Below are 24,532 nucleotides of genomic sequence, written 5' to 3'. Positions count from 1 at the left end.
TTTCTCTGCATCAGTTATAAGGAAGCTTCCCATCTATGAACAGGAACAAAAAAAGTATCTACAAACCTTGTAAACAGATCTGTATCATTTATAAACATAAATAATCCAAATTATTAACAGCCAACAGCAGAAATTAAAGTATCAATTCAATGATCCAGGGCTCTTTGTCTCGCCCAGTTTTACTCCTCCCTCTCTCCCATCAAGGACTGAGATAAACTAAAGCTCTGCTAATACACTGTTCAGGACCACTCTTGGGTACTACTGATGATCCACGGGTCACTTATGCTGAGTTACTGTTTATCTGTCAGTTCATTTCTCCCACCCCCCAAAAAGCACCCTCAGTCTGGCAGAAAGCTTTGCTTTTTTGTTTAAAAAAATAAATCTACATTCGTACAAGTGTGTCTTCTGTTGAAGTCCAAGGACAAGAATACTATCTTGTCCGTCACAATATGTGAAAAGACCCAGTTTCAATTTGTTTCTTTACAATGCAGCTAGTGTGTTAACATTCAGCTTACAATCAGAGTGATGTTTCCAAACTATGTAGTGGGCTTCCTGGGGATGAAGAGGTAGCAGACTTGTTCATTTCTAGTGTAAGGTAAATTCCGCTGTCAACAGCATTGTTATTTTTGTTGGGAGAGGGTGGAGGACTGGAGTTACGTTTTGTAGGAGCATCATCTTCAGCATCAGTGTCATCAATAAGGGGGATGTGAGGCTCTGAATCTTCTATCCTAAACTCAGGATGTGTCATAAAGTTGTGAATCGAACTTCTTGATTCTGGTTTTTCTAACCCTTCATACAAAGAACTACGAAATGCATTCACCACTCGAATCTGTAAGTATCAGAAAACACAGAAAGATGTCAGTACACTTGATTTAACTGAAAAATGGTTCATTTATGAGTTTGAATCCACAAACAGCTAGGTATGAGTGAATCATATTTGCATGTAATGCAGTGGAACTTGCAATACACTGTAAAAAAATGAATATTTTAGTAGGACACTACAGAACAACAAAACCACATACTCTAAGAATTAAGAGATACAGATTCAAAGTAATATTAAGACAATCTCATTGTCACTGGCTAAAAATTTAATAGCCATTTTATAGGTTTGTATTCCTAAGAAAACAAAAAAACAAAAAAAACAAAAACTTAACCATACACAAGCTTAGCTGATTTTTAAAATTAAAAATAACATATTTTTGAAAACAATTCAAATAAGTTAAACAAACCAAGCACAAAGGGTTACTATTTATCATGCTAGGAATTAGGGTGTCACCGACTATGAAAAAGCCAAGCAAATATAAGCTGAATGCCACAATGAATTCACATTTACCCCACTACTTCCTTAACCAAAAAAAAAAAAAGACAAAACCCAAATAAATATCTATAAGATGCCGTTAAACAGCTATAAATATTTGAGTATATGCCATTTTTCTACAAAGTATTAGTGTTTTTCTCTCTATAATAGATTACAACTTAATCATTGTAGTTCTCTGAAAAAAAGATTCAAAAAATTAAAAATTCCTGAGAACAATTTCCCAAGAAGAATATACAAAGTCTTAAAAGTTTCCAAGTATTTTCACCTCAAATATAAAGCCCCCAAATTAACCTGCTTAAGACGTCTGCTATATAAGTAGAAAGAAAATGGGCATTCAAACTCAAAAGTATACTGCAACACTGATAAGAGGTCTCATTAACATTGACAGTAAAGAGAGATGGTTGAGAGCTTACTGTACACATCAATTTACATACAGTGTTTTCTTTTGTTTTAATTCTAATGAGTCTTGTTTAGTAATAAGACAATTTTTATTCATAATGTTAAGGGAAGTAACTGACACTATGACACTTCTGAAAAGAGATACAGTCACCAAAGTGATCCCAAAAGACGATGATAGTGAATTAATAAATTTCTTAAAATGGACATTTGGGTATGTATTTTAAAAATGTAATGTGGGGTAGGGCCATGATATCATTTCCATTACCTCATCTCTCCTGTACTTTTCTTTCCTGATTTATTAAGCTCTGCCTGTAAGCAGCTTTAGTCTGTATTATATAGAGATCACTGCATTGAGTGAGAAAGATGGAGGTAAAATGGTTACAGCTGTGCCACTTAGCAGCTGAGGAGCTATGCTCAAACAGGTTTTCTCTACTACAAAGTGGGAAATGATCACGGCACCTAAACCTAGTGGGATTATTACAGAAGATTAAATTAGTGTAAGGACAGCGTTAGCACACAAGTACTAATACCAGAGCTTCTCAAACTTTGATGTGCATCTGAACTGGCTGGAGGTTTTAAGATGCAGACTCTAATTCAGCAAGGGTCTAAGATCATGCAGTTCTAACACAACCTCCCAGGTGGTGCTGAGCTGCTGGGCCACATATACATGTGGAGCAGCAAGTGTCTGTTCTGTACTCCCTTCCTCCCTCCTGCGGATCAAACTCTGGGGCATTCTACCTCTAGCTACACCTCCAGCTCTATTTATTTATTTAATACAGAAATAGGGTCATTGATAAGTTGCTGCAAGCCTAAGTTGCTGAGGGAGTTTCAAAGCTTCAAACCTCCTGTCTTAGCCTCCCAAGTACTGAGATTTTAGTCATGCACACCACACTCAGCTTGATCAATACTATTTGCTATTTTATTTGATGCTCTAATTCTATCCTACTCACGGGTTTACAGTTTTTTTGTTTTGTTTTGTTGGTACTGGGGTTCCTGGAAACCCTTCTACCTCCAGGCTACACTCCCAGACCTATTTATTTGGAAACAGGATCTCCTAAGCCAGCAAGGCTGGCTACGAAACTCTGTGATCCTCCTGTCTCCACCTCCCAAGCGCGGGGATTACAAGCGTGCGCCACCACGCTCAGCAGTAAGTGCATTTTTAATTTAGTGCTCTCATACCCTTTCTCCATTAGTAGATCTAATGTGCTTAACATATGCAATGCAAACAATGCTTGCTAATGTATGTCACGTTCACTGAGCTACATTGTGAGACTATAATGCACCAATAAAAATATAAAATAAAAAATGTTTTACTGTGAATTCTTAAAAATTCATATTTTATACATACAAACATTAACAAATATTCAGACTACACTAATAATAAACTGTAAAGTTTGAAAAGCAAAGAGTTAACTTCTAAAAAGAAAAAAAAAAAAACTGTTGGTGTCAGGAGCCAGCAGGCACAAAGGAAAACAGAAATCTGAGGACCTGACAGGTGATGAGAGCTATTCAAAATTATTGTGAAGTTGCTGCAAATTTGACTAGGTTGCTGGTACTGGTCTGAATGGTGACAGAACAGTAATGTTTTCTGCTTTTTAAATTTTTAATCCTTTGCCAGACTGGGTATAAAAGGAATGGTGAAGTTACAATTAAGGGAGAAATAAACTCATTTTTGAATGTTTAATCTGGAAAATATCTAGGGCTCAGAAGAACAGTATGGGCTTAAGAAAGACACCTGTGAAATAGCAAAGCTCTAAGAGGGGCAGACTGTAAAGTCTGAACAGTTGAAGGCAGCGGCTGTATGTTATACACAGCTACACTATCTGTGGCAGGTGAAATCACTGATGTTCTTTTAACCAAAACAGTATAATTTTTTTCTCTATCTGAGGGATTTCACTAGGAGGATATTAGAGATATTTTATTCTAAATAATTTATAAATGGTAACATTGAGCAACCAGGAGTGGGTGTGGGTGTGCATGTCGAGTCACTCGTTATTAGTCTTAGAACCCAGATCTTTGGATTTCCAACTCCACCTTCCTTGGAAATCCATATAAGAACACACAGACATTTATTTTACTGCTAACTTCACCAGAATAAAACATTTAGTAACATGAAAGTTCATGTTTCTTTCTTTGACTCCTCTACTTAAGCCGCATGGCTATGGTTAGTTGCCAGTGCAGTCAAAGAAAGCTGAGCTATGTGCCAAAACAAGACACATGTCAAAGAGCTGCTCTTGGATGAGATGCACATAACATGATCCATATTAACCAAGAATCACTGTGCCATGTCTGTTTTACTTTCTATTTATGAAGAATATAAATAAGAATGCAATTCTGATGTAAGACACAAGGACTGAGTACTGAGTTCAGATCTTGAGTGTCTTAAAGCCCAAAGGCCCATGTGTTAAAGATTTGGTGCCCCAGCTAGACCTGAGAGGTATTGAATTTCTAAGGGGTAGGCCTTGTAGAAGGTCAATGGGAAACTGGGGTGAGTCCTCAAATAGGATTGTGGGATTCAGCCCCCTCCATTTTTGTTTCCTGATTCATGATGTCCCTAGTTTCACAGGGCCACACATTCTTGCCATGATATGTGCCTTACTGCAACTCAAAAATAAAGGTGACAGTCACTCAGTCATGGGTTGGGACCTTCAAATCTGTGTGCCAAAAAATCTTTTCTTTTTACATCAGGCATTTTGTCATAGTGACAGAAAGCTGACTAACACTGAGCTACTACCTTACAAGTGTTTTTAACCTTCATTAATTTCTACATGTAATTCTGAGGAAAAGAATAATGCATGATATTTTAGCGAGACAGAAACTATTAACACCACAAAGAATCCAGTTTATGCAAAAACCTAACAAGTAACACTAATTCCCTGCTCTTAACCACTTAAAGCCTATTTATTCTTTTAAATTTTTTTTGTGGTAATAGGATTGAACCCAGGGGAGTTCTACTTCTGAGTTACACCCCCAGCCCTATTTTATGTTTTATTTTGAAACAGGATCTCACTAGATTGCGAAGGGCCTAAGTTGTGGGGGCTGAACTTGAACCTGTGATCCTCCTCTCTCAGCCTCCCAAGTACTGGGAGTACAGGCATGAGCCACCATGACTGGCTTATTCAGTTTTTTAAATCATTCGATTTTTATCATGTATAGAGACCTACCATAGATAATTATACCTCTTAAAGTAGAAGAATTCAAAATTCCTATGCTCAGAAAAATTCTAATGAAGTAAGTGATTCAGCAGGTATGAAGCACATATGCTAAACAAAAAAGTCAAAGTGATGATGATGATGATGATGATGATGATGATGATTATATTTTTTTGCAGGTCTGGGGATGGAACCCAGGGGCATTCGACCTCTGAGCTACACCCCCTGCCCTATTTTTTTATTCTTTATTTTGAAACCATGTCTCACTGAGTTGCAGAGAGCCTCACTAAGTAGCTAAGGCTGTCCACAAACCGCGATCCTCCAGTCTCAGCCTCCAGAATGCTGGGATTACAAGTGTGCACCACCACGCCTGGCAAAGTGATTATCATAATCATAGAATAATATTAAAAAACTGAATATGATTATCAAGGTAAACAATAAAATAACCAGTCAAAACAAAATCAGGTACCCTACAAAACCACACATTTTCTAAATACTATCTTAACTTTTGACAGCAGAAGAGATTAATATTGTTGCCCAAAGCCTGATATTCAATGAGATAGCTCTAAAAATGTAGCAGCATATATATTAATACTTTTGTCTCTGAAAGTGGTACACATGACATATCATCCCTAAATATTTCCTAAGAATAAGTCATATATATAATCACACTATATTATCACATTAACGGAATTTAACACTCATAGCACTGTATTATCAAATATGTAGTAAATATTCAAATTTCTCCAGTTGTCCCCAAAATGCACTAAAATGGAAGAACTGGACAGTAATGGAGAGAGACTATATAGCTCAAAAACAACAATAATACCCCCCAAACCATTTATGTTCCTTAATAAAAAATGAGACCATCCTATTTCGTATCATTTAAAACACTACACATAACACAGGTGGGTTTCTCTCTGAGAAAATTCAATATGCAATTACTCAACTTTGAAAAATAACCTGGGATTGATTGATTGATTATTTATTTATTTATTTGTTTATTTATTAGTACTGGGGATGGGACCCTTATACCTCCGGACTATACTCCCAGACCATTTTATATTTTATTTGGAAACAGGGTCTCTGAAGCCAGCGAGGCTGGCTTCGAACCTGTGCTATCCTCCTGTCTCCACCTCCCAAGCACAGGGATTAGAAGCGTGCGCCACCATGCCCGGCTATTTATGTATGTATTTTTTTTGGTGTGTGTGTGGTACTGGGGGTGGAACCCAGGGGCTTTTCTACTTCCAGGCTATACTCCCAGACATATATTTTATCTGAAACAGGGTCTCGCTAAGTTGCTGAGAGCCTCACTCAGTAGCTGAGGCTGGCTTCGAACCTGTGCGGTCCTCCTGTCTCAGCCTCCCAAGCTGGGATTACAAGTGTGAGCCACCACACCCGGCTTCCTAGGATTATTATTATTTTTTAAATCTTTTATTCTACCACTTAAAATTCTTTAAGTTAGCATACATAGTTAATGGAATGATTATTAAAAATTTCAGAAATAGAAGTAATTTCCTTCAGGTAATTTCTTCCTGACTTCCAAGGTAGGTTGAGGACCTTGCCATAATATGTAGAAATGTCTAACTGCTGTTTCCCTCACTAAACTATCTAGGTTCTGGAGAGTTTACTGAAACAGGCTCAACATACAGGATGCCTTCCGTAAGTGTCCGTGGGGTATTTATCATCAAGGGCTGGGTAGTAAGAAGCTCTAGAGAGCCAAAGATAAGTGTGAAATCCACAGATAAAGGAGGCCGTTGGGGTGGCGTGGCGTGTTCCCCAATTGAATTTATTGTACCAAGCATAAAGCCAGGTAATTTACATTTACCATTTCATTCGGATAGGTATTTTTTTTAAGATTCCTCTCTGTCCAAGTAAATACTAAATCCCAATGAGGATCAGTTTGTCTTTAGACCACTTGTCTGCACTTTGCTTTACACAATACAGCCTCTGCTTATTAGCCATGAGCAGGTTATTTAAATTCCAAGTCAGTGTTCACACCTGTAAAATGGGGACAGTTCTTGTTCTACCTGTTTTACAATATTGTTAAAAATATCAAATAAAAATGACTCGAGCCAGCAGTGAATAAATAGGCACTGAGTAAACAGTCTGTGCTCTTTCTCCCTTAAGCCTCCCTCTCCTCAGCCTGCCAAGTCTCCTCCAATTCTTAACTGGCTGAATACAAATGCAAAGATCAGTCTCTGCCCAATACAAGTCTAACCTTAAGAATCTCAGCAATTCTGGAGGTGGGTTGGGTTTATATTCTTAGTGCTTCAAGATACTGAAAACCCATGAAATAGATTGAAGACCCTGATTTACAAAAGATCATACAGGTTATAAGGCTTTGAGGAGTTTGCCATTTAGTGAAAACCTGAAATTTGTTATTTTAGTCAACTGGTAGATGTTACAAAATGGAATGGTTCAACAGTTAATAATAAACTTTCCTTACTCTTTATAAAACAGAAAATTTATCTTTAATGCAATTTAAAATTAAAATGACTTTACAAATGGGGAACCCCCCAAAATTGTAAATACCATAAAAGTTTATATAGGGTCTTCCTCCAAAAAATAAAAAATTCAAAGTAAGAAAAACAAAGGTCAGGTTTAGAAGTCAAGCAATCGACTATATATACTGAGGACTTTTCTTCAGGCTCTAACTTACTTCCCAAACTGGACAAGATGAATCTTGAAATGTGAATAAACTAATTTTTAGCTTTGTAAAGTGTAATTTCCTGACTCTGTTAGCTTTAAATCACATGCTTTTGGAAACCATGCAGTGCAGGCATATTTAAAGGCATATACTCAAAAATTTATAGTAGTTTCACAAATTCTAAACTAGTTTTATTCCCCATATTAACTCTAAGAGTTAGCAAAGGCAAGCTCACAGATTTCTTATCTAATCTTTGGTTACAATTGTCCCACCTGTTATCTAGCCCTCTAAGAAATAAAACAACAACAATGACAACACTTTGAGGTCTCAATCCACTTTACGAAAAGAAAGCTTTATGAAAAGCCTGAACAATGAATTTAAACAGTAAGGAGAAAATGAGAAACGTTAGGTGTGTGAAGTAGGAAATGTTAATTTCATGCACTTAGGAACACACACTCACACCCCACAGTAGTAGAAGCAGTAGAAGAGGAAAACACTACATGTGTAGGGGTAGAAATATTTGTTACATCATGATGCTGGCTGGCGATGGAGGGTTGCCGCCTTAGAGCCCCCTGAATGGAACTTCCACTCTGGAAAGCATTCACTACATCCATCTGCAAGGAATCAGAGATTGTGACAGCTTGCTCAGCAAGAGAGAGAGAGAACAAGAGAAAGGACCATTCCATCTATCAACATATAAAAAGTAAAGAAAAAGGCACTTTATACAGAGCAGATAAATAGGCAAGAATAGCATTTTGAGATGAAAAGAATAAATAAATAAAGGTAGGAGAAAAGGAGCTTATGGGCATATATAAAATACATTCTTTCATAATCAGTGAAAAGTTTCACTCATTCCAACCACCAGTAGTATTTTTCAAAAGAATAAATTTTGAGGGTTGGGAGGGCTAGAAAGGAACTTAAGAAGCACATGTGATCCTCCCCAGGTCAAAAGCCCTGGCTCCCATCATCTTTCCTACCTCTTTACCAGGCCCATACCTGTGTCTGGATTCTGTTCAGACCTCTAAACCATAAGATCTGGCCACGCCGCAACTCCCTTTCAGCGTGATCAATTTCTTCAACGTCCTCTGCTAATTCCTCCTCAGGTATTTCTTCCTTTTGTGTTCCATGACCAGCTTCTTTTAGGAATTTTAATCGACTAGTTGGAATTGTTGAAATAAGCTACAATATAGGGGAAAACACTTAGAAATAATCACATCAAATATAATTAAACTGATCAACTTTATGCAAAAAGTATTAAAAACTGCAAAAATATCCGACCATCTTTACCAACGAAGCAATGAGAATCTGCTGATCAGACATTCTCTCTCAGAACAAAAGATTTAAGTCTGAAGAACAAAAAGTATTCCTGAACAGGAATTAACCTGATTACATTTGTTTTCATATTTTAATTCAGACATTTACAACAGAACATTGTATAAACCATGCTCCCATATATATTTACTTAAAACTCCTATAATTGTATTTACTACAAATAAAATGAAAATGGCAGGTGGTCTTATCAGATGTAAGACAAGCTTAAATTAGTGTTACAATGAGTAAAAGCTTACCAAAATAGAGGAAATCAGTTATACTAGAAATAGTTTTATTAAATCTACTTGTTTTTATAAAATGCAATTACTTAAAACTGAATCAACACTGATAATGATGCCATATTAGGAACAGATACCTCAGAGACCAGAGAGGATACCCCAAACACCACGTGTATATACTAGCTTGTAAGTGTTAAGAGACACTCCCTATAGAAGTTTATCGGGGAAACAGCATGTAGTTAGATATGGGAGTAGCCTGGACAACCTCTAGTCCAACCAACGCATTTCACTGAGGTCAAACAGGCTCAGATATACATGAAGTGACTTGTTCAGGCAGTGACTAGGGCTCCAGCTCTCCTGGCCACCAAAACCAGTGTTCTTTCTATCACTGCACACTTCAAATCAATAGACCATGCCATTTTAAGCCTGTTGACTGTGTATGCTATACTGTGTTTGCTCTTCCTGAAAGTAGCCAGAAGATTTGGATGTTGTAGGGTTGTGCTCTGCCTATCAAAGAATATTATAAAATAATCAGAATGGCAACCAAGAAAGAAACATGGACCAAACAGGGATCCTACTTAAAAGATAGAGCTCTAATTATGAAGTCTTCAAAATGACTAAGAGAAACTCAGAACCTAAAAACACAATTAAGAAAAAGGTAAGAAAAAAAGTAAGATAAAAAGGCATAAAGATTAAATTTAAGTAAAATCTGAAAATCTGTTTTGACTTGCAGAATAAAGATACAAGATATATACCATAACTTGCTAATTTAAATGAAAATGTTTGTAGATACTATCAGCTTAGTTTTACAGTAATAATAATAGGCTTAAAATGAACAATGCACACATTATTACTTATATTTAAAAACAATGACATGCACTTGCAAGTAGGCTGACTATAGTAAAGATGAGGTATATCTCATTTTTCAGTCATTTTAATACATACACTGTTAACATTATTCTATCCAAGTAGTCTTGAAGTGCCATTTTGTGTTTGTTTTCCAGATAACATTATTTTAATACAAAAAGTCTCCAACTAAAATTCAAAATTTTTTCCTATTTTACATTTTGAATTAAATTACATTCATTTTCCACATTTTTAAAAAATATTTTATTCTGAAAATGTAAAATTAGGTAGAGTGAAAGATACAGATATTAGCATACTAACTATAACAAAGACATCATTGTTAATAAGTGCTACAACATTTGTTACAAAAAAGTTAAAAAATAAACATAAACCACAGGCAAAATAAACAAGTGACATACTAGAACAAATACTACAATTTCAAAAAAAATCCCTGAATGCCCTTTCTTGACCAAATAGCAACTAAACAGAATCCAGTAATAGACCTAAATACACAATAAAAATGTTTTCAAAAATCACTTTAGGTTCTAACAAAAATGAGATTTTTACCTGGCCCCAGAGTAATGTCCCCATTCCTAGGAATATTGACCATAGCCACTGTTCTACTGAGAGTTCTGAACAACTGAAAGGTTTTCCACCAAACTGCACAATTATTATCTGAGGAATAATCAAGAGTAGGTATATTTAAATCTTTTAAATATTAAAATTCATATATTTTAAAAAACATCAAATATATGTCTTCTAAAACTCAAGGTGAACAATTGGTATAATAGTCACAGATGAAAATAAGACAGCTGGAATAAGGTAAAATCTCTGCTTCAAATGTTAAATGCATACACTTTTTATGTTTAAATTATGCTTAAAAGTTTAAAAAAATTATGATTAAGTGACTTTACATTGTTTCCAATATAATATCAAATAATTATATTCTCTTGTAGTTTCTATATTAAGTCTTTAACAAAAGATAGTATATTTTTGTGGAAAAAACCCAAATGCTATGGAATAGTGAACAAAATATGCAAACTTTTTTTTTGCCTTCTATGTATTTCTCCAATCCTAATTAACATTTAGATGTAAGGGTAACTATGAATGGAATGTAAGAGAAGAAAAACAATCTGCAAAGTTCTAACAAGTATGAGCCAACTCGGGTTGTTAGTACTCAGAAGAAACCTATTCTCCTTTAATATAGTGAAGTCTAATGATGTCATAACTTTAATACAGTGCTATGCTTCCTCCTTTATTCTAGATGTACTAAAACAGTATATACAGGAATACTAAGGATTAAGTAACAAAACTATTCACCCTCCTGTGAGTCTAACAAGTTTCTCTTTGTCAGTTAAGAGCTGTCAAATATTGAAACTAGAAGAATAATTTTGGTAAATAACTGTAGTTAATATTTAAACATGTCTAAAAAGTCAAAATTTTCATTTGTGTTATTTGTTAAATTTCATTTTTTTATAGTTAAGATTATTTGTCCACTTCTCCAGATAAAAGTTGAAAGATTAGTTTGTAGCTCATTCAGTCAGATTATAAATGATTTGAAAATCAGGTCTGGACTTGTATATAGAGATAAAACTGAAATGATTTTTGTTTGTAAACCAAGAAAATAATGTGTGAAAAAGTTCAATATTTACTTAACAAGTTCCTAAAATTTTTAAACATGTAGATTTTTAAATTCATACAGCAAGGGATATAAAAAGGCAGACATTAATATGCTGGGGGGGTTAATTAATAATAATTAACAATCAATAATGTAATCATCCATTACTCTGGCCCCAGAGTAATGTCCCCATTCCTAGGAATATTGACCATAGCCACTGTTCTCCTGAGAGTTCTGAAACTAAACTACTGATTTAGTTTCATATGAAATAATTTTTCATTTGAGTGTTAGAAGAAATAAAATTGTTCAGTTAGTTGTGGCTTTGACTTCTATGAACAAGAGATCAAGTTTTCCTATTCTTTAACATGCATTTTAAACCAACATAAAAACTCTAGAGACCATCAAGAGGTACCCTCCCCACACAGCTGTCAAGCTCTGGAATAAGGTACCTGTTCAGTGAATATATCTCATATAGTAATCACATTTGAAGCTATCTTTTCCAGTTTACCCACCTGTACCACAAAAGTGCCTAGAACAATTGTGCAGAAGATGGCATTATTAAAAATTCCTTCAAACACATTTCTTTCACCATGAATTTTCCGGGCATTTATTTCATTGAAAAGTTGCATCAGCACAAAGGTATTAAAAACAATAGTATAATGTTCCGAAGGAGGAGCATGCAAAGGAGCATTTCGTCCACTATCAATATCAAAAAACTTTTCTCCTGAAAGAATAAAGAATTACTATTTTGTAATTATCATACAAAATAATTTAACATTTCAAGGAATTATGCAATAATAAACCTAGCCACACTACTTATCTGGATTAACAGCACAGAGAGAGTTGGAAAAGACCTAGGATTATCTAGTACTTTGTTTAGGTGATGAACCTAAAAGCACCCTCAAAGTATGGTGACATACTCAAGATCAGGCAACTAGGCTAGTGGCAGAACCAAGACAATCAAAACTATTTACCCCCACCATCTACCATACTGCCTCCCCAAACTGACTAAACAGTCCTTGATGAGGACAAATTAAAGATAAAGAGGGAACCAGGAACAGAATGTAGGCTCTTGAAAATCTGTAACTCTAAAGCATGTTGGGTAGTATTAACTTAGAATGGAACAATTAACCAAAATTTTACTAGACACTGAATTCTTACCAGCAAATAAGAGTGTAAAAACTACTACGAGTTGATAGAACGCATGACCCAAAATATTCTTCATCATTGTGCGTGAGATGAGAGGCTTATTTCTACCATAAGGTTTCCGAAGCAAGAGAGACTCAGTGGGTGGTTCCGTTGCCAGAGCCAGGGAGGCGAGTGTATCCATTATGAGGTTTACCCACAGCATCTGTACAGCCTTAAGTGGTGAATCCTAAAAAAGATATTTTTCCTAATAGACATTCACAACTATCCAGAGGCTCAGCAATTCTCAGGAAGACTTTAGGATCTAAAAACTTTAGCAGCAGAAAAGGATTACATTTTTTACAAATATTAACCTAAAATATTAAGCACTGACTTATTTAAATACTTAAGTACTTTAAAAAGGCAGACTATATACATATTTGCTTTCATGAAAAAAAAACCAAGTTTTAATAAACACATCATCACCTACTTGCGTAATACAAGCGCCCGTGAAAGCAACAATGACTGCTACTACATTAACAGTAAGTTGGAATTGAAGGAATTTTGAGATGCTGTCATAGACATTTCGTCCCCACATAACTGCTTTGACAATGCTTGTAAAGTTGTCATCTGTGAGAATAATATCAGATGCTTCTTTAGCTACGTCAGTTCCAGCAATGCCCTGTTAAAAAGAAAATTCTGTGAGACTATTTAAAATATAATTTTAACATTCAAAGTAATAATGTACAATACAAATTTTACCATTATACTTAATAGTGATTTAAATTTATGCTTAAAGAAGATAATAACATAACTGTAACTGAAAAAGACATTCTGGCTTAGCAGAAATCAAACATTATGAGTGAACCACAGAAGATAAAGTTCAAGTAGGGTTAAAGATGGAAGAATGAACAAAAGCATTACCCAAATGTCACACAAAAAGGTATACTGAAGAAAAAAATTTACAAAGATAAAAATAAAGGGAAAGAACACCTTAAGAGACTGGAAAGCAGATAAACAAATGGTAAACAATGCAGCAGCCCCAAGAAAGCTGACTCCTAAAGCGGATGGTAGGGAAATCAGACAAGTATCCTTTTTTTGGTAATATAGAATCCTACTATGAATGTCAGGATTTGACAGTGTCCGGTTGCATTAGAAGTAGGGGTAGAGATGAAAAGAGAGGATCTTCTGAAGGTCTACTGAAGAAACTGAAGAAGCACTTAGAAGCTTCAAACTAGTAACATCATCAACAGTAGAATGGGATGTATTAATATACCATGGATTAATAAAAATGAGTGAATTTCACCTAAATAGACAAATCTCATAAATATAATGCTGAATATAATATGGACTCAATGTTATAAATATATGATTCTTCTGCAAAGCTCAAAAACAGGCAAAAGGCAGACTGGGGCTCCTGTATATAGGCAGGGTCCTGCATAGAACATATGTGTTTAGTTGTATGCTTATGACTCGGGTACTTTTCTGCATGTTTGTTATAGGGCTAATAAAATTAAAAGAAAAAGCAGCTTAGATTCTCAGAGCCTTTACTCAAATCCTTGCAAAAGGCCATTCTCCACTGCCAGATTAAAGCATGTCAAAAGGGATGGAAGTATCTCTTTAAGTAGATAAAAGTGGCTCTGGATCCAAGCCAATAAATGCTTATTCTTTCTCTTTATTTTTGAAATGGATAATCAATTTTTGATTATTGGTAAGAGTGTTAGATGCCTCTTATGTCCTAAAAGGATAATTTGGGGATGGTTTGTGTTAAGGATATAAAAGAAGTAAGCCTAAAACTTAAGAAAGCACAGAATAAAAATTAAAACTAAATAAATGAAAAACATAGTTTGTAGGAAATATAAAACATTATATGGGAAGGGAAAGTAATTATCAGTAGACCACGTGGCTCAGTTTGCAAAGGTATTTATAGTCACTATAAGGGCCACATATTGATCTAACCAAAATGTAAAATAACCCTACCAGAAGAATGATGAGCTAGATAGTGAGGATGAATGTATATGAAGGAAAGATGGTGAATGCCTGTGTGTGTGCCTACAAAAGTGTGAATTCCTCATCTTCCTTAATGGGAAGTCTGTAGTTAAATTTAAAAACACTAAAAATCTCCCAAACCCAATGAAAAAGGGAGAGAAACTGAACTGAACAGACATTTCTCAAAAGAAGAAATACAAATGGCCAATAAATATATGAATAAATGTTCAAGATCTTCAGCAATCAGAAATGCAAATTAAACTACAATGAGATTCCATCTAACTCTAATTAGAATGGCAACCATCAAGATGATAAACAATAAAACTTGCAGACAAGGATGTGGGGAAATAGGAATCCTAATACACTGTTGGTGGGATTGCAGATTGGTTACAGCTGCTATGGAGATCAGTGTGGAGATTTCTCAGAAGACTAAGGGAACCACCATATGACAAAGCTATAGCACTCCTGTGTATCTTTCCAAAGGAAGTGAGGTCAGAACACTATAGTGATCCATGCACATGTTTTATAGCAGCACAATTCACAACAGCTAAATTATAGAACCAGCCTAGGTGCCCATGAACAGAAGAATAAATTACCAACCAGCAGTATATAAGCACAATGGAATTTGAGTCAGTCCCAAAGAACAAAATTATGTAATTTTTAGGAAAATAGATGGAACTACAGAATATTAGGCTAAATGAGATTAACCAGTCTCAAAAAGTGAAAGGTTGGCCAGGTGTGGTGGCGCACACTTGTAATCCCTGCACTTGGGAGGCTGAGACTGGAGGACTGCACATGTTCAAAGTCAGCCTCAGCTACTTAGTGAGACCCTGTTTCAAATAAAATATAAAAACAGGTCTGGGAGTATAGTCTGGAGGTAGACAGGCCCTGGGTTCCACCCCCAGTACCACCAAAAAAAAAAAAAAAAAAAAAAAAAAAAAAAAAGTGAAAGGTTGTATGCTTTCTCTGAGAAACTGGGAAACAAAAGGGACTTCAAAACATGCAGAGAGAGACCAGTATACTAGTAAAAAAGGTTTGGGGGAGGGGAGAAGATGACTTGATGAAAGAAACAGTTCAAATAATAATATGAACTGGGGGCGTTGATGCACTTAACAAAACAGTACATGCATGGCACTGTAAATGTCAAGTACCGAAGCCCCCTACCACATACTATTTCTTAAGTAATCCTTCCTAAGTAATCATAATACTTAGGAGGCTGAGATAGGAGGACTTCAGGTTCGACGCCAGCCTTGGCAACTAAGTGAGGCTCTCAGCAAGTCAGCTAGGCCTTGTTTCTAATTAGAAATAAAATTGGGCTGGGGGTGTAGCTTGGAGGTAGAATGCCTCTGGGTTCAATCCCCAGTACCACCACTACCACCACCACCACTAATGATGATAAGTGCATATATGAAGTAATCTATACCAATTTTAATAATATGTATGGGGAGGAGAAGTGAGCAGAGTGGGATCTGGGGGGAAACACACCAAGTGCTAATTGCATGTTTGTTCCTATCACTCTGAACCTCATTATGATGTACAGTTATAATGTACCAATAAAAGTATATTAAATCCAGGCACAGTGACATATGCTTGTAATCACAGTATTTGGGAGGCTGAAACAGGATCCAAGATTCAATACCAGCCTCACCAACTTTTTGAGACTCTCAGCAACCTATCGAGCCCAGTAACCTTAGTCAGACCCTGTTTCAAGATCAATAAATGAATGAATGAATGACTAAATAAATAAATAAATGGACTAGGCATACATACAGCTCGAAGGTAGACTGCTCTGGGTTCAATCCCCAGTGCCACAACAAATAAATAAATGTTTAAAAAAATTATAAATTCAGCAAAAATAACCAAAGAGCACTAGCACATGTAATTTAGAGATATAAAGAAAAAGACACAGCTAAAATAATTGTTTTCCTTTGTGGAGCCAAAAAATGAGGTGGAAGAAATAGTATGTGGTAGGGACCTTTGGAACTTGACATTTACAATGCTATACATATACTGTTTTTTTAAGCAAAAAACAAAGTTGAAATTTAGGCAATTATTACTTTTAATATTCTATTATGATATTCAAGAATGTAAAGTATGATCACTATCATGTACAACTACCATGTGCCAAATTTAAAAAAAATAAAATTAAAAAATTAAAAATGTAAAAAAAAGTTTGGTGGACAATATCTATCCTAACACTGGTACCATTTTTAGAAGATATAAAGGAGATGAGAAATATACTTGGTTAAAATTTAAAACAAAAAAAAGTTTTCTACAAAGAAAGACACTAATGGTAAAATTAAAATATAACTGGTAGAAGATGAAATATAACTGGGTAAAGATAGAATAAACAACCTTTTATCTCCCAGTGAACTCACTTATAAAACCTGGACAGAATGGACAGACAGCTACTTGGGAACATTGAGAAATAAATACAGGAAGACAGAGCACTAATGAGCTAGCTCAAAGTTTGCCTCCCACCTCTTTTTCTTCTTTGGTATATTCTGGCAAAGAATCTGTACAACCCAAAACTGAGGGGCCAGTCAATGAATACATACAGGGGCTGGTCAATGAATACATGCATGTGATTTTACTTTCATATATAATTAGTAAAAGTATCAATGTCCCTTTCAAGTTTATATTATGACGGAGTTTGTATAGCCTTCCTTTTAATATACTTTATCGGTGTATTCCCACTACCCTACTATTTTAGCTTTTGTTCATTGCCTGTTCTTTCTCTCTAAATTTGCTTACAGATTAAAAATAAGTATTGTTAATTTTCTCAGAGTGTTTTTACATTAATATACTTTTCTTCTTTACTATCATGTTATAAGTTCTAGTGTTGAACTATCCTTGTATTCTTTAGGATAGACTCTGCCAATGATTAATTACTCATTCAATATTATACTGCTTAGTAATGTCCACCTGCTTAATCATTATATGTTAATTTTTATGAGTGAAGATGTTTTATGGTTTATTTTTATTTATGATGCCCTTACCCTATTTTAGTTTCAGGATTAAGACTGATAGGGTGGTTTGGAAAACAGTCTTTATGATTGTTATTATCTTAAGCATTTTCAACATTTTAATACATTTGAATGTGTTCATACTGATCTTTTATTTCTGTAACATATAGTACAGTGTTTAATATATAACAACTATTCAAGAAATATTTATCTTTGAATGAAGATATTAGTCAGTGGAATAAATGAATCCCTCCTTTTGAAGGTTAAAAAAAGCTAAAATTATATATTTCTTCAAGATATTCAGTGAAGAAACAACTCTAAAATTTTAGTGTCAAGCTCCTAATCTCAATTTTTTTGGGGGGGGTACTAGGAATAGAACCCAGGGACAGTCTACCTCTGAGCTACACTTCTAGTCCTGTATCTTTTTTGTAATCTTTATTTGAAATAGGGTCTCACTGAGTTGTAAAGGGCGTAAGTAGCTGAGGCTGTACACAAACTGTGATCTTCCTGTCTCAGCTTCCCAAATGCTGAGATTAAAAGTGTGTGCCACCACGCCTGGCTTCTAATCTCAATATTTTACTTTTAACATATTTAATACATCTAAGTGCAACAGGTTTTCCTGACACTAGTCATGTCTTATAATTTACAATTGCAAATCTCATCATTTCCTTATTTAAAATCCTTGAAAAGTTAACTTTAAGATAATAACTGGCACCCCAAAAAACTAGTTCCATACACAAATAAGTCTGAGAATTTTTCAATCAAAAAGCTTTTTTTTTTTTTTTTTTTTTTTGGTGGTACCAGGGTTCCTGGAAACCCTCTACCTCCGGGCTACACTCCCAGACCTATTTTTATACTTTTTATTTGGAAACAGAGTCTCTTAAGCCAGCGCAGATGGCTTTGAACCTGCGCGATCCTCCAGTCTCCGTCTCCCAAGCATGGGGATTACAAGCATGCCCCACCACGCCTGGCTCAATTACAAAGTTTAAGGTTTTTAAAATGAGTTTCTCTGAACTGTATACCATACAAATTTGTATTTCAAAACTACTTTACTTCATCAGAAGAGTAAAGCACTCTTCTGAAGAAGAAGAGTTTGGTTTCCAAGCTACTAAGCACTTATGCTTTTTATTTTTTTATATTTTTATTGGTACAGTGTAATTAGACAAAGTCATAAAAATAAACATGCACATACGTCTATGTCTACATATTTGATGAGCTGCCATTAAAAAACAGTGGAAAATTTGGGCCTAAAACCTCAGAGCTTAACAACCAACCAATCAACCAACCAACCAACCAACCAACCACCCACCCACCCACTCACCCACCCATCATTGTACAATACTATCCATAGACCAATAGGATCTCCCACACACCCAAGTTTGGGAAAGTTTTTTTTTTTTTTTTTTTTTAAATAGTAAAATGCATCCTACACAACTGCTTTTCTGGTCAGCTATTGAATTAAAGTTGCAGCAATTTAAGTCCTGGCTCAATGCTCAAGTGCAGCAGTTAGTCATTCTGTTTGCTGAGACACAAGGGAGAGCACTTCAGATAATCTTTACAAGTCTTCCAAAGCTCATTCCAATACACCTGCCTATGAATTTGGTATAGAACAGGGTGGGAATCTCTGGATTCACTGCTTTCTGATTGAGGATATTTTACCCACACAATTTTCTCTTATCATCTCCCTCATTCCTGTTTAAAGTTTGCCACCACAGTAGGTTTTCTTCTAAATTCCTTAATTCTAGCAGCAAAAGATCAGGGGGATATATCATGAAAATACATACTTGCAAAACTTCAAATGCAAAACTTTGCAATGAGATGTAAGAAATGACTAGGCTGCCATTTTGGCAAAAAAAAAAATCAGTTCTGAGAGTTTTGGATTTGAGAATTGTGGTTATGTACTAGTATTTTTTTCAAAAGCAAAATGAAGAGAAAAATTATTTAACTTGAGGACTTGGGGTAAAATGGGATTTTTTTAGTAAAAAATTACATGTATATATAAAATATTGACATTTGATCATTCTTTAGATGGTATTTTAGTTCAGTAGAAGATTCTTAGGCATATTTTTAAAATTTTTATTATTTTTTGTGTCATTCTGGGGATGGAACCCAGGGGCCTCCTACCTCTGGGCTGTACCTCCAGAACTATTTTTTCATTTGGAAACATGGTCTTGCTAAGTTGTAGAGAGCCTACATTATAGAGGGGGGCTTCAAACCTGTGATGATCCTTCTGTCTCAGTCTCCCAAGTACTGAGATTACAAACATGCACTACCATGCTCGACTCAAATTTTAAATTTAAATATGCCACCATGCTAAGCCTGGGTCCTGCTTAATAAAGTCATTATAAGGCTCATATGTACAAGTTAAATGCATGATGTTATTTTAATTGTCCAAAGAAAATATCTTCTAGACAGATTTCATGGTTTCTTTATGTGTGTGTGTGTGTGTGTGTGTGTGTGTGTGTGTGTGTGTGTGTTACTGGGGGTGGAACCCAGGGGCTTTTCTACCTCCGGGCTGTACCTCCAGACCTATTTTATACTTTATTTGGAAACAAAGTCTCACTAAGTTGCTGAGAGCCTAAGTAGCTGAGGCTGCCTTTGAACCTGTGTGATCCTCCTGTCTCAGCCTCCCAAGTGCTATTACAAGCCTGTGCTACCACGCCCAGCAAATTCATGGTTTCTAATAAAGCTAGTGCATAAATAATTTTCAGACTTTAATTCAACTTAGGCGTATCGATTATCACTCAATAGTTTAAGTGATAATTAAGATTAGTTCTTGAAGGACACTGTTTAAAGTCAATATTAATTTAGTCAAAAAACAAACAATGCAGCTAGCAAATTACATCTGAATACTTGAATAAGTAAGTTCCTACCATTGCAAATCCAACATCTGCTTTCTTTAGTGCTGGGCCATCATTTGTACCATCACCAGTTACAGCTACAACTTGGCGTTGTTCCGAGACAGTGCTATCAATTATACCTTAAATAAAAGTAAATATTTGTGTTTTAAAAACATTTTAATTAATAAGGTAAATCTGCAGAATATCCTGACTAGTCTCTTTTATAGGCTCAAGGTTAAAAATATGTAATTACACTAACATAGAATAAAAACAAATTAGGTGCCGGGTAAGAACCAACTTTTAAAAACTAAGGTTACATTAAAAGCAATATCCTGTTTTAATCACTGAAGATAAATTCAATTTACCTAAAATAACAAAGGCAACATATTTAGATTTTATTGGAAAAAATGATTCCCATGACCCAATCTAACTTGCAGTATCTATTACTATTTTAGGAAGCAGATACATTTCTATACTAAGAAATGTGAAATAACTGTAAAATCTACTCACCTTTAACCAGTGTATGTTTGTCAGTTGGAGATGATCTTGCAAGTACTCGAAGCTTTGGCCAAATTTTATCTATTCGCTCTTGCTCAATCTACAAATTTTTATCACAGTTAAAATGTACCCAAACCTAGTTCCATATAACTCAAAATTAGCTATCTGCCATATTCATCAGTGGTTTTCAAAGTGGAGAAAATAGCAACTGAATCAGAAACTCCTGGGAACTTGTTAGAAATGCAAATTCTTGGGCGAGGCCCACATCTTCCTTATCAAACACTGGGGTGGAGCCAAGCAATCTGTGGTTTAACTAGCTCTCAAGCCTTCTCTGATGCATGGTCAAGCTGAAGAACCAGTGCTATGTGCATTATTATTTTAAGATCAAATATGAAAAATCCTCTCATTGCCTATAAAATGGAGTTTCTCTAGCATAAAAAGTTCTGAGACTTTGGAGTCCCCAAAAATATGTTCCACATCAGCCTTTCCAAATCCACCTTCCATTATGCTCTGACTTATATTTCTCAAAGTAGCCTAGACTCACCCTTCAGGACCAACTTATCACTTGTCCCTAGAATGCTAGTTTTGCTTCTTAAACTGTGGACTTGTATTTATTTGCATAGAGTACCTAACATATACTGAATACTTAGTATGTTATCTGTTGAATGAAATTCCTAATATACTGTAAGTTTATCAACTAAAAAAATGTAAAAAAAAAAAAAAAGTAATAATCCTTACCTCTCCTTTTTCATTTCGTATTCTTCTGTTAAAATCTTTACCTTCTAGGCACAGGAAATCTTCCCCAGGATGTAAAATACCACATTTGGTAGCAATAGCCCGAGCAGTATTAATATTGTCACCAGTGACCATGCGCACAGTAATTCCAGCCCTCTGACATTTCTTTATTGCATCTGGTACCTGGATTACATAGGAAAAAAATCATATTATGATAGAAAATTAGTATTTCAAAACAATCCCACTGAACAACTATGCATTAAAAAATGCATAGTTCTACAACTAATGACAACTTTAATTGCATCTCGAAATATTCAGTATTTCTCAAATTAGTCCCAATAATCTCTTCTTTCCTATTCCACTGCTAGTCTTAAGGCTTCAATTTTAGTTGCGACCCTACTTACTCTGTTTGTACTACTTGTCTATGAAGGCTTTTTTGACACACCTTTTTCCTCTGGCAACACTAACCAGGCAATTCTTTTTTGGTTGGCTTTCTACTTTTCTGGCTTTATTGCCTAGTAATAGGCTTTACACCTGAGTAAAACGTTGCTCTTTACAGAGTTATGGGTGTCTAGGGGTTCCCCCCCCCCAATCCATATCTCTTAAGAGATACCTCAACTATGAACTAATGACTTCCATATCTACATCCTTCTTTCATCTCAGTGTGAGAGCTGGATTCATAGGCCTGAAAAGTGGGTATCAGAATTTAAGAGGAGACCATGTTTTCTAAACTTACCTAACAGAAACTTGAGTCATTTGTACCTCCTCTTCAAGACAGTTTCCCTGCCTTACCCATCCTTAGTGACCAATGACTGCTCTACCTCAAACCTCCCTTGCATCATATCCCCAATGCTTCTGCCTAAGCTATTACAATGGCTTTTAAATGAGTATTCCTACTGTGACACTGCTCTTCCTACAAAACATATATACTTTATGGTAGAGTTCTTTTTCTCAGTCGCCAATATATTTTCTTAAAAATAATGATTCCTCAGCTGCTACAGATAAACCACAAAATTCTCAGTATAACAAAGTGTCAGCCAGGCATGGTGGTACACTCTTGTAATCCCAGTACTTGGGAGACTGGGACAGGAGGAATTCATGGGCAGCTTAGTGAGGCTCTCAGCAACTTAGTGAGACATTGTTTCCAAATAAAACATAAAAAAATAGGTCTGGAGGTATGGCCTGGAGGAAGAGTGTTCATCTCCAGCACCCCCCCCCCCACCAACACACACACAGTCAAAAATCAGCCTCAGAATAGTTGTCTAGATGTCTAAAATTTTTGTTATATACAAGTTGATAGATGAAATCTATTTAATTATTTCTATGCCTGTACTATGATAGTTCACTTGCCTAGAAAATCCTTTCCTCCTCTTCTCCAACAATCCATACTGATCCTACTAGAGCAGAGGTCGCAAATTCAGATAGCTACAGGGCCATGCTGGTAACATAAATGAGGAAAACATGCTGAAAAATGACAAACCCAAGATAAATGTCTAACTGAAAGAGCTTCTCAGCTCTAGCCTAATTTTTGCCATGTTGAAATAAGAGCCAAATGTCAATAGAACTTAACAGTGTAAGACAAAGGAGAAACTCTAATTTGTTTGTAATCTCTCAATACTTAAATTTTATAAATGCATGTACACACACACACACACACACACACACACACACACACACACACATGCCGTTCATGGACATCTAAACTAGGCCTGTGGGCTGCTTATTTTTGTCTTCTAAATTGTTTAAATGTAATTACTCTAGAGCTAGCTCTTAGAAAAAAAATTTTCATCTTACTACATACTTTTCTATTATAGGTCATTACATCATATTACAGATATGTTTACCAAGTTCTTTGCAAGTCAAGGAGCTTCTTGAAGGTAGAACCCTTCCCTTATCTGTGTATTACTGATGGCCAGTACAAGCTTTCCTTTATTTAACAAATAAGTGTCTGGCACATAGCCAGAGCCTAGTATTCATTAAGCTACTGAATTCGGTATCATTGGAGAAATAGGCACCACAGGGGTATTTTTCAAAAAGGGCACAATTCTAGACAGGCTTCCATGGATACAGTATCTTAAAACATGAATGCAATTTAATTGCTCAAAACTTAAATCTCTCTCTATACTTTTAAAAATATACATTGTTAAAATGTTTCCTCCACCCTGCCATTTCTATTTTTTATTTTTTGGTTGTCCTGGGGATGGAACCCAGGTGCTTTTCTACCTCTGGGCTATACTCCCAGACCTATTTTATACTTTATTTGGAAATGGTCTCATTTAAGTAGCTGAGGCTGGTTTTGAACTTGTGTGATGATCCTCTTGTCTTAGCCTCCCAAGTGCTGGGATTATAAGTGTGCGCCACCACGCCCGGCCACCCTGTCATTTCTTAGTCATTCAGATCACTGGTGGGGGATACTGCATGAATTTATTCCAACTAAATACCAGGCACTGTGCAGGTCCTCGTGGTGAAGCTAAATGGTCAAGGACAGAGCCTGCTCAGATTATTATTATTTTTATTTGTGAGGGGAGGAGTCTGGGGATGGAGCCTAGGGGCATTCTACCTCCGAGCTATACTCCCTTCCCTATTTTTTATTATCTATTTTGAAACAGGGTCTCACTAAGTTGCAGAGGGCCTCAAAGTAGCTGAGGCTGTCTGTGAACCTCAATCCTCTGGTCTCAGCCTCCCAAATGCTGGAATCACAAGTGTGCACCACCACGCCTGGCTCAGATGATTATTTTTTTAAATCACTATTTGATTTTGTAAACTTAAGTCAGTTGTGTAAATGTACTATCTCCTGATATCTCACTTTAGACAAAATACACCTGAAATTGGTGCATCTATGTTGT

General features: G+C 35.6%; 1 protein-coding gene across 15 annotated transcripts in view; it reads right to left on the bottom strand.

Moving 5' to 3' along the window:
• Nucleotides 1–517: 517 nt before the first annotated feature.
• Nucleotides 518–24,532, bottom strand: part of ATP2B1 (ATPase plasma membrane Ca2+ transporting 1) — a gene marked incomplete at both ends in the record, with an annotated part of 64,657 nt that continues 40,642 nt past the window's right edge. For 8 of the 15 annotated variants that reach the window (XM_080706153.1, XM_080706159.1, XM_080706154.1 and 5 more), the window contains 9 exons: nt 518–829; nt 8,516–8,698; nt 10,483–10,590; nt 12,046–12,257; nt 12,695–12,908; nt 13,149–13,340; nt 20,487–20,593; nt 20,964–21,051; nt 21,690–21,869. In XM_080706153.1, coding sequence (XP_080562279.1) covers nt 518–829; nt 8,516–8,698; nt 10,483–10,590; nt 12,046–12,257; nt 12,695–12,908; nt 13,149–13,340; nt 20,487–20,593; nt 20,964–21,051; nt 21,690–21,869 — 1,596 coding nt within the window. Of the gene's footprint in view, nt 830–7,979; nt 8,134–8,515; nt 8,699–10,482; nt 10,591–12,045; nt 12,258–12,694; nt 12,909–13,148; nt 13,341–20,486; nt 20,594–20,963; nt 21,052–21,689; nt 21,870–24,532 lie in introns of all 15 variants that reach the window. The other 7 variants (XM_080706157.1, XM_080706151.1, XM_080706155.1 and 4 more) reach the window with 5 other exon arrangements.

Source organism: Muscardinus avellanarius (assembly GCF_963383645.1).
Source record: "Muscardinus avellanarius genome assembly, chromosome: 11".
NCBI lineage: Eukaryota > Metazoa > Chordata > Mammalia > Rodentia > Gliridae > Muscardinus > Muscardinus avellanarius.
Note: the sequence above shows the minus strand (reverse complement) of the source record. Positions and strands in the feature narration are given on the sequence as shown.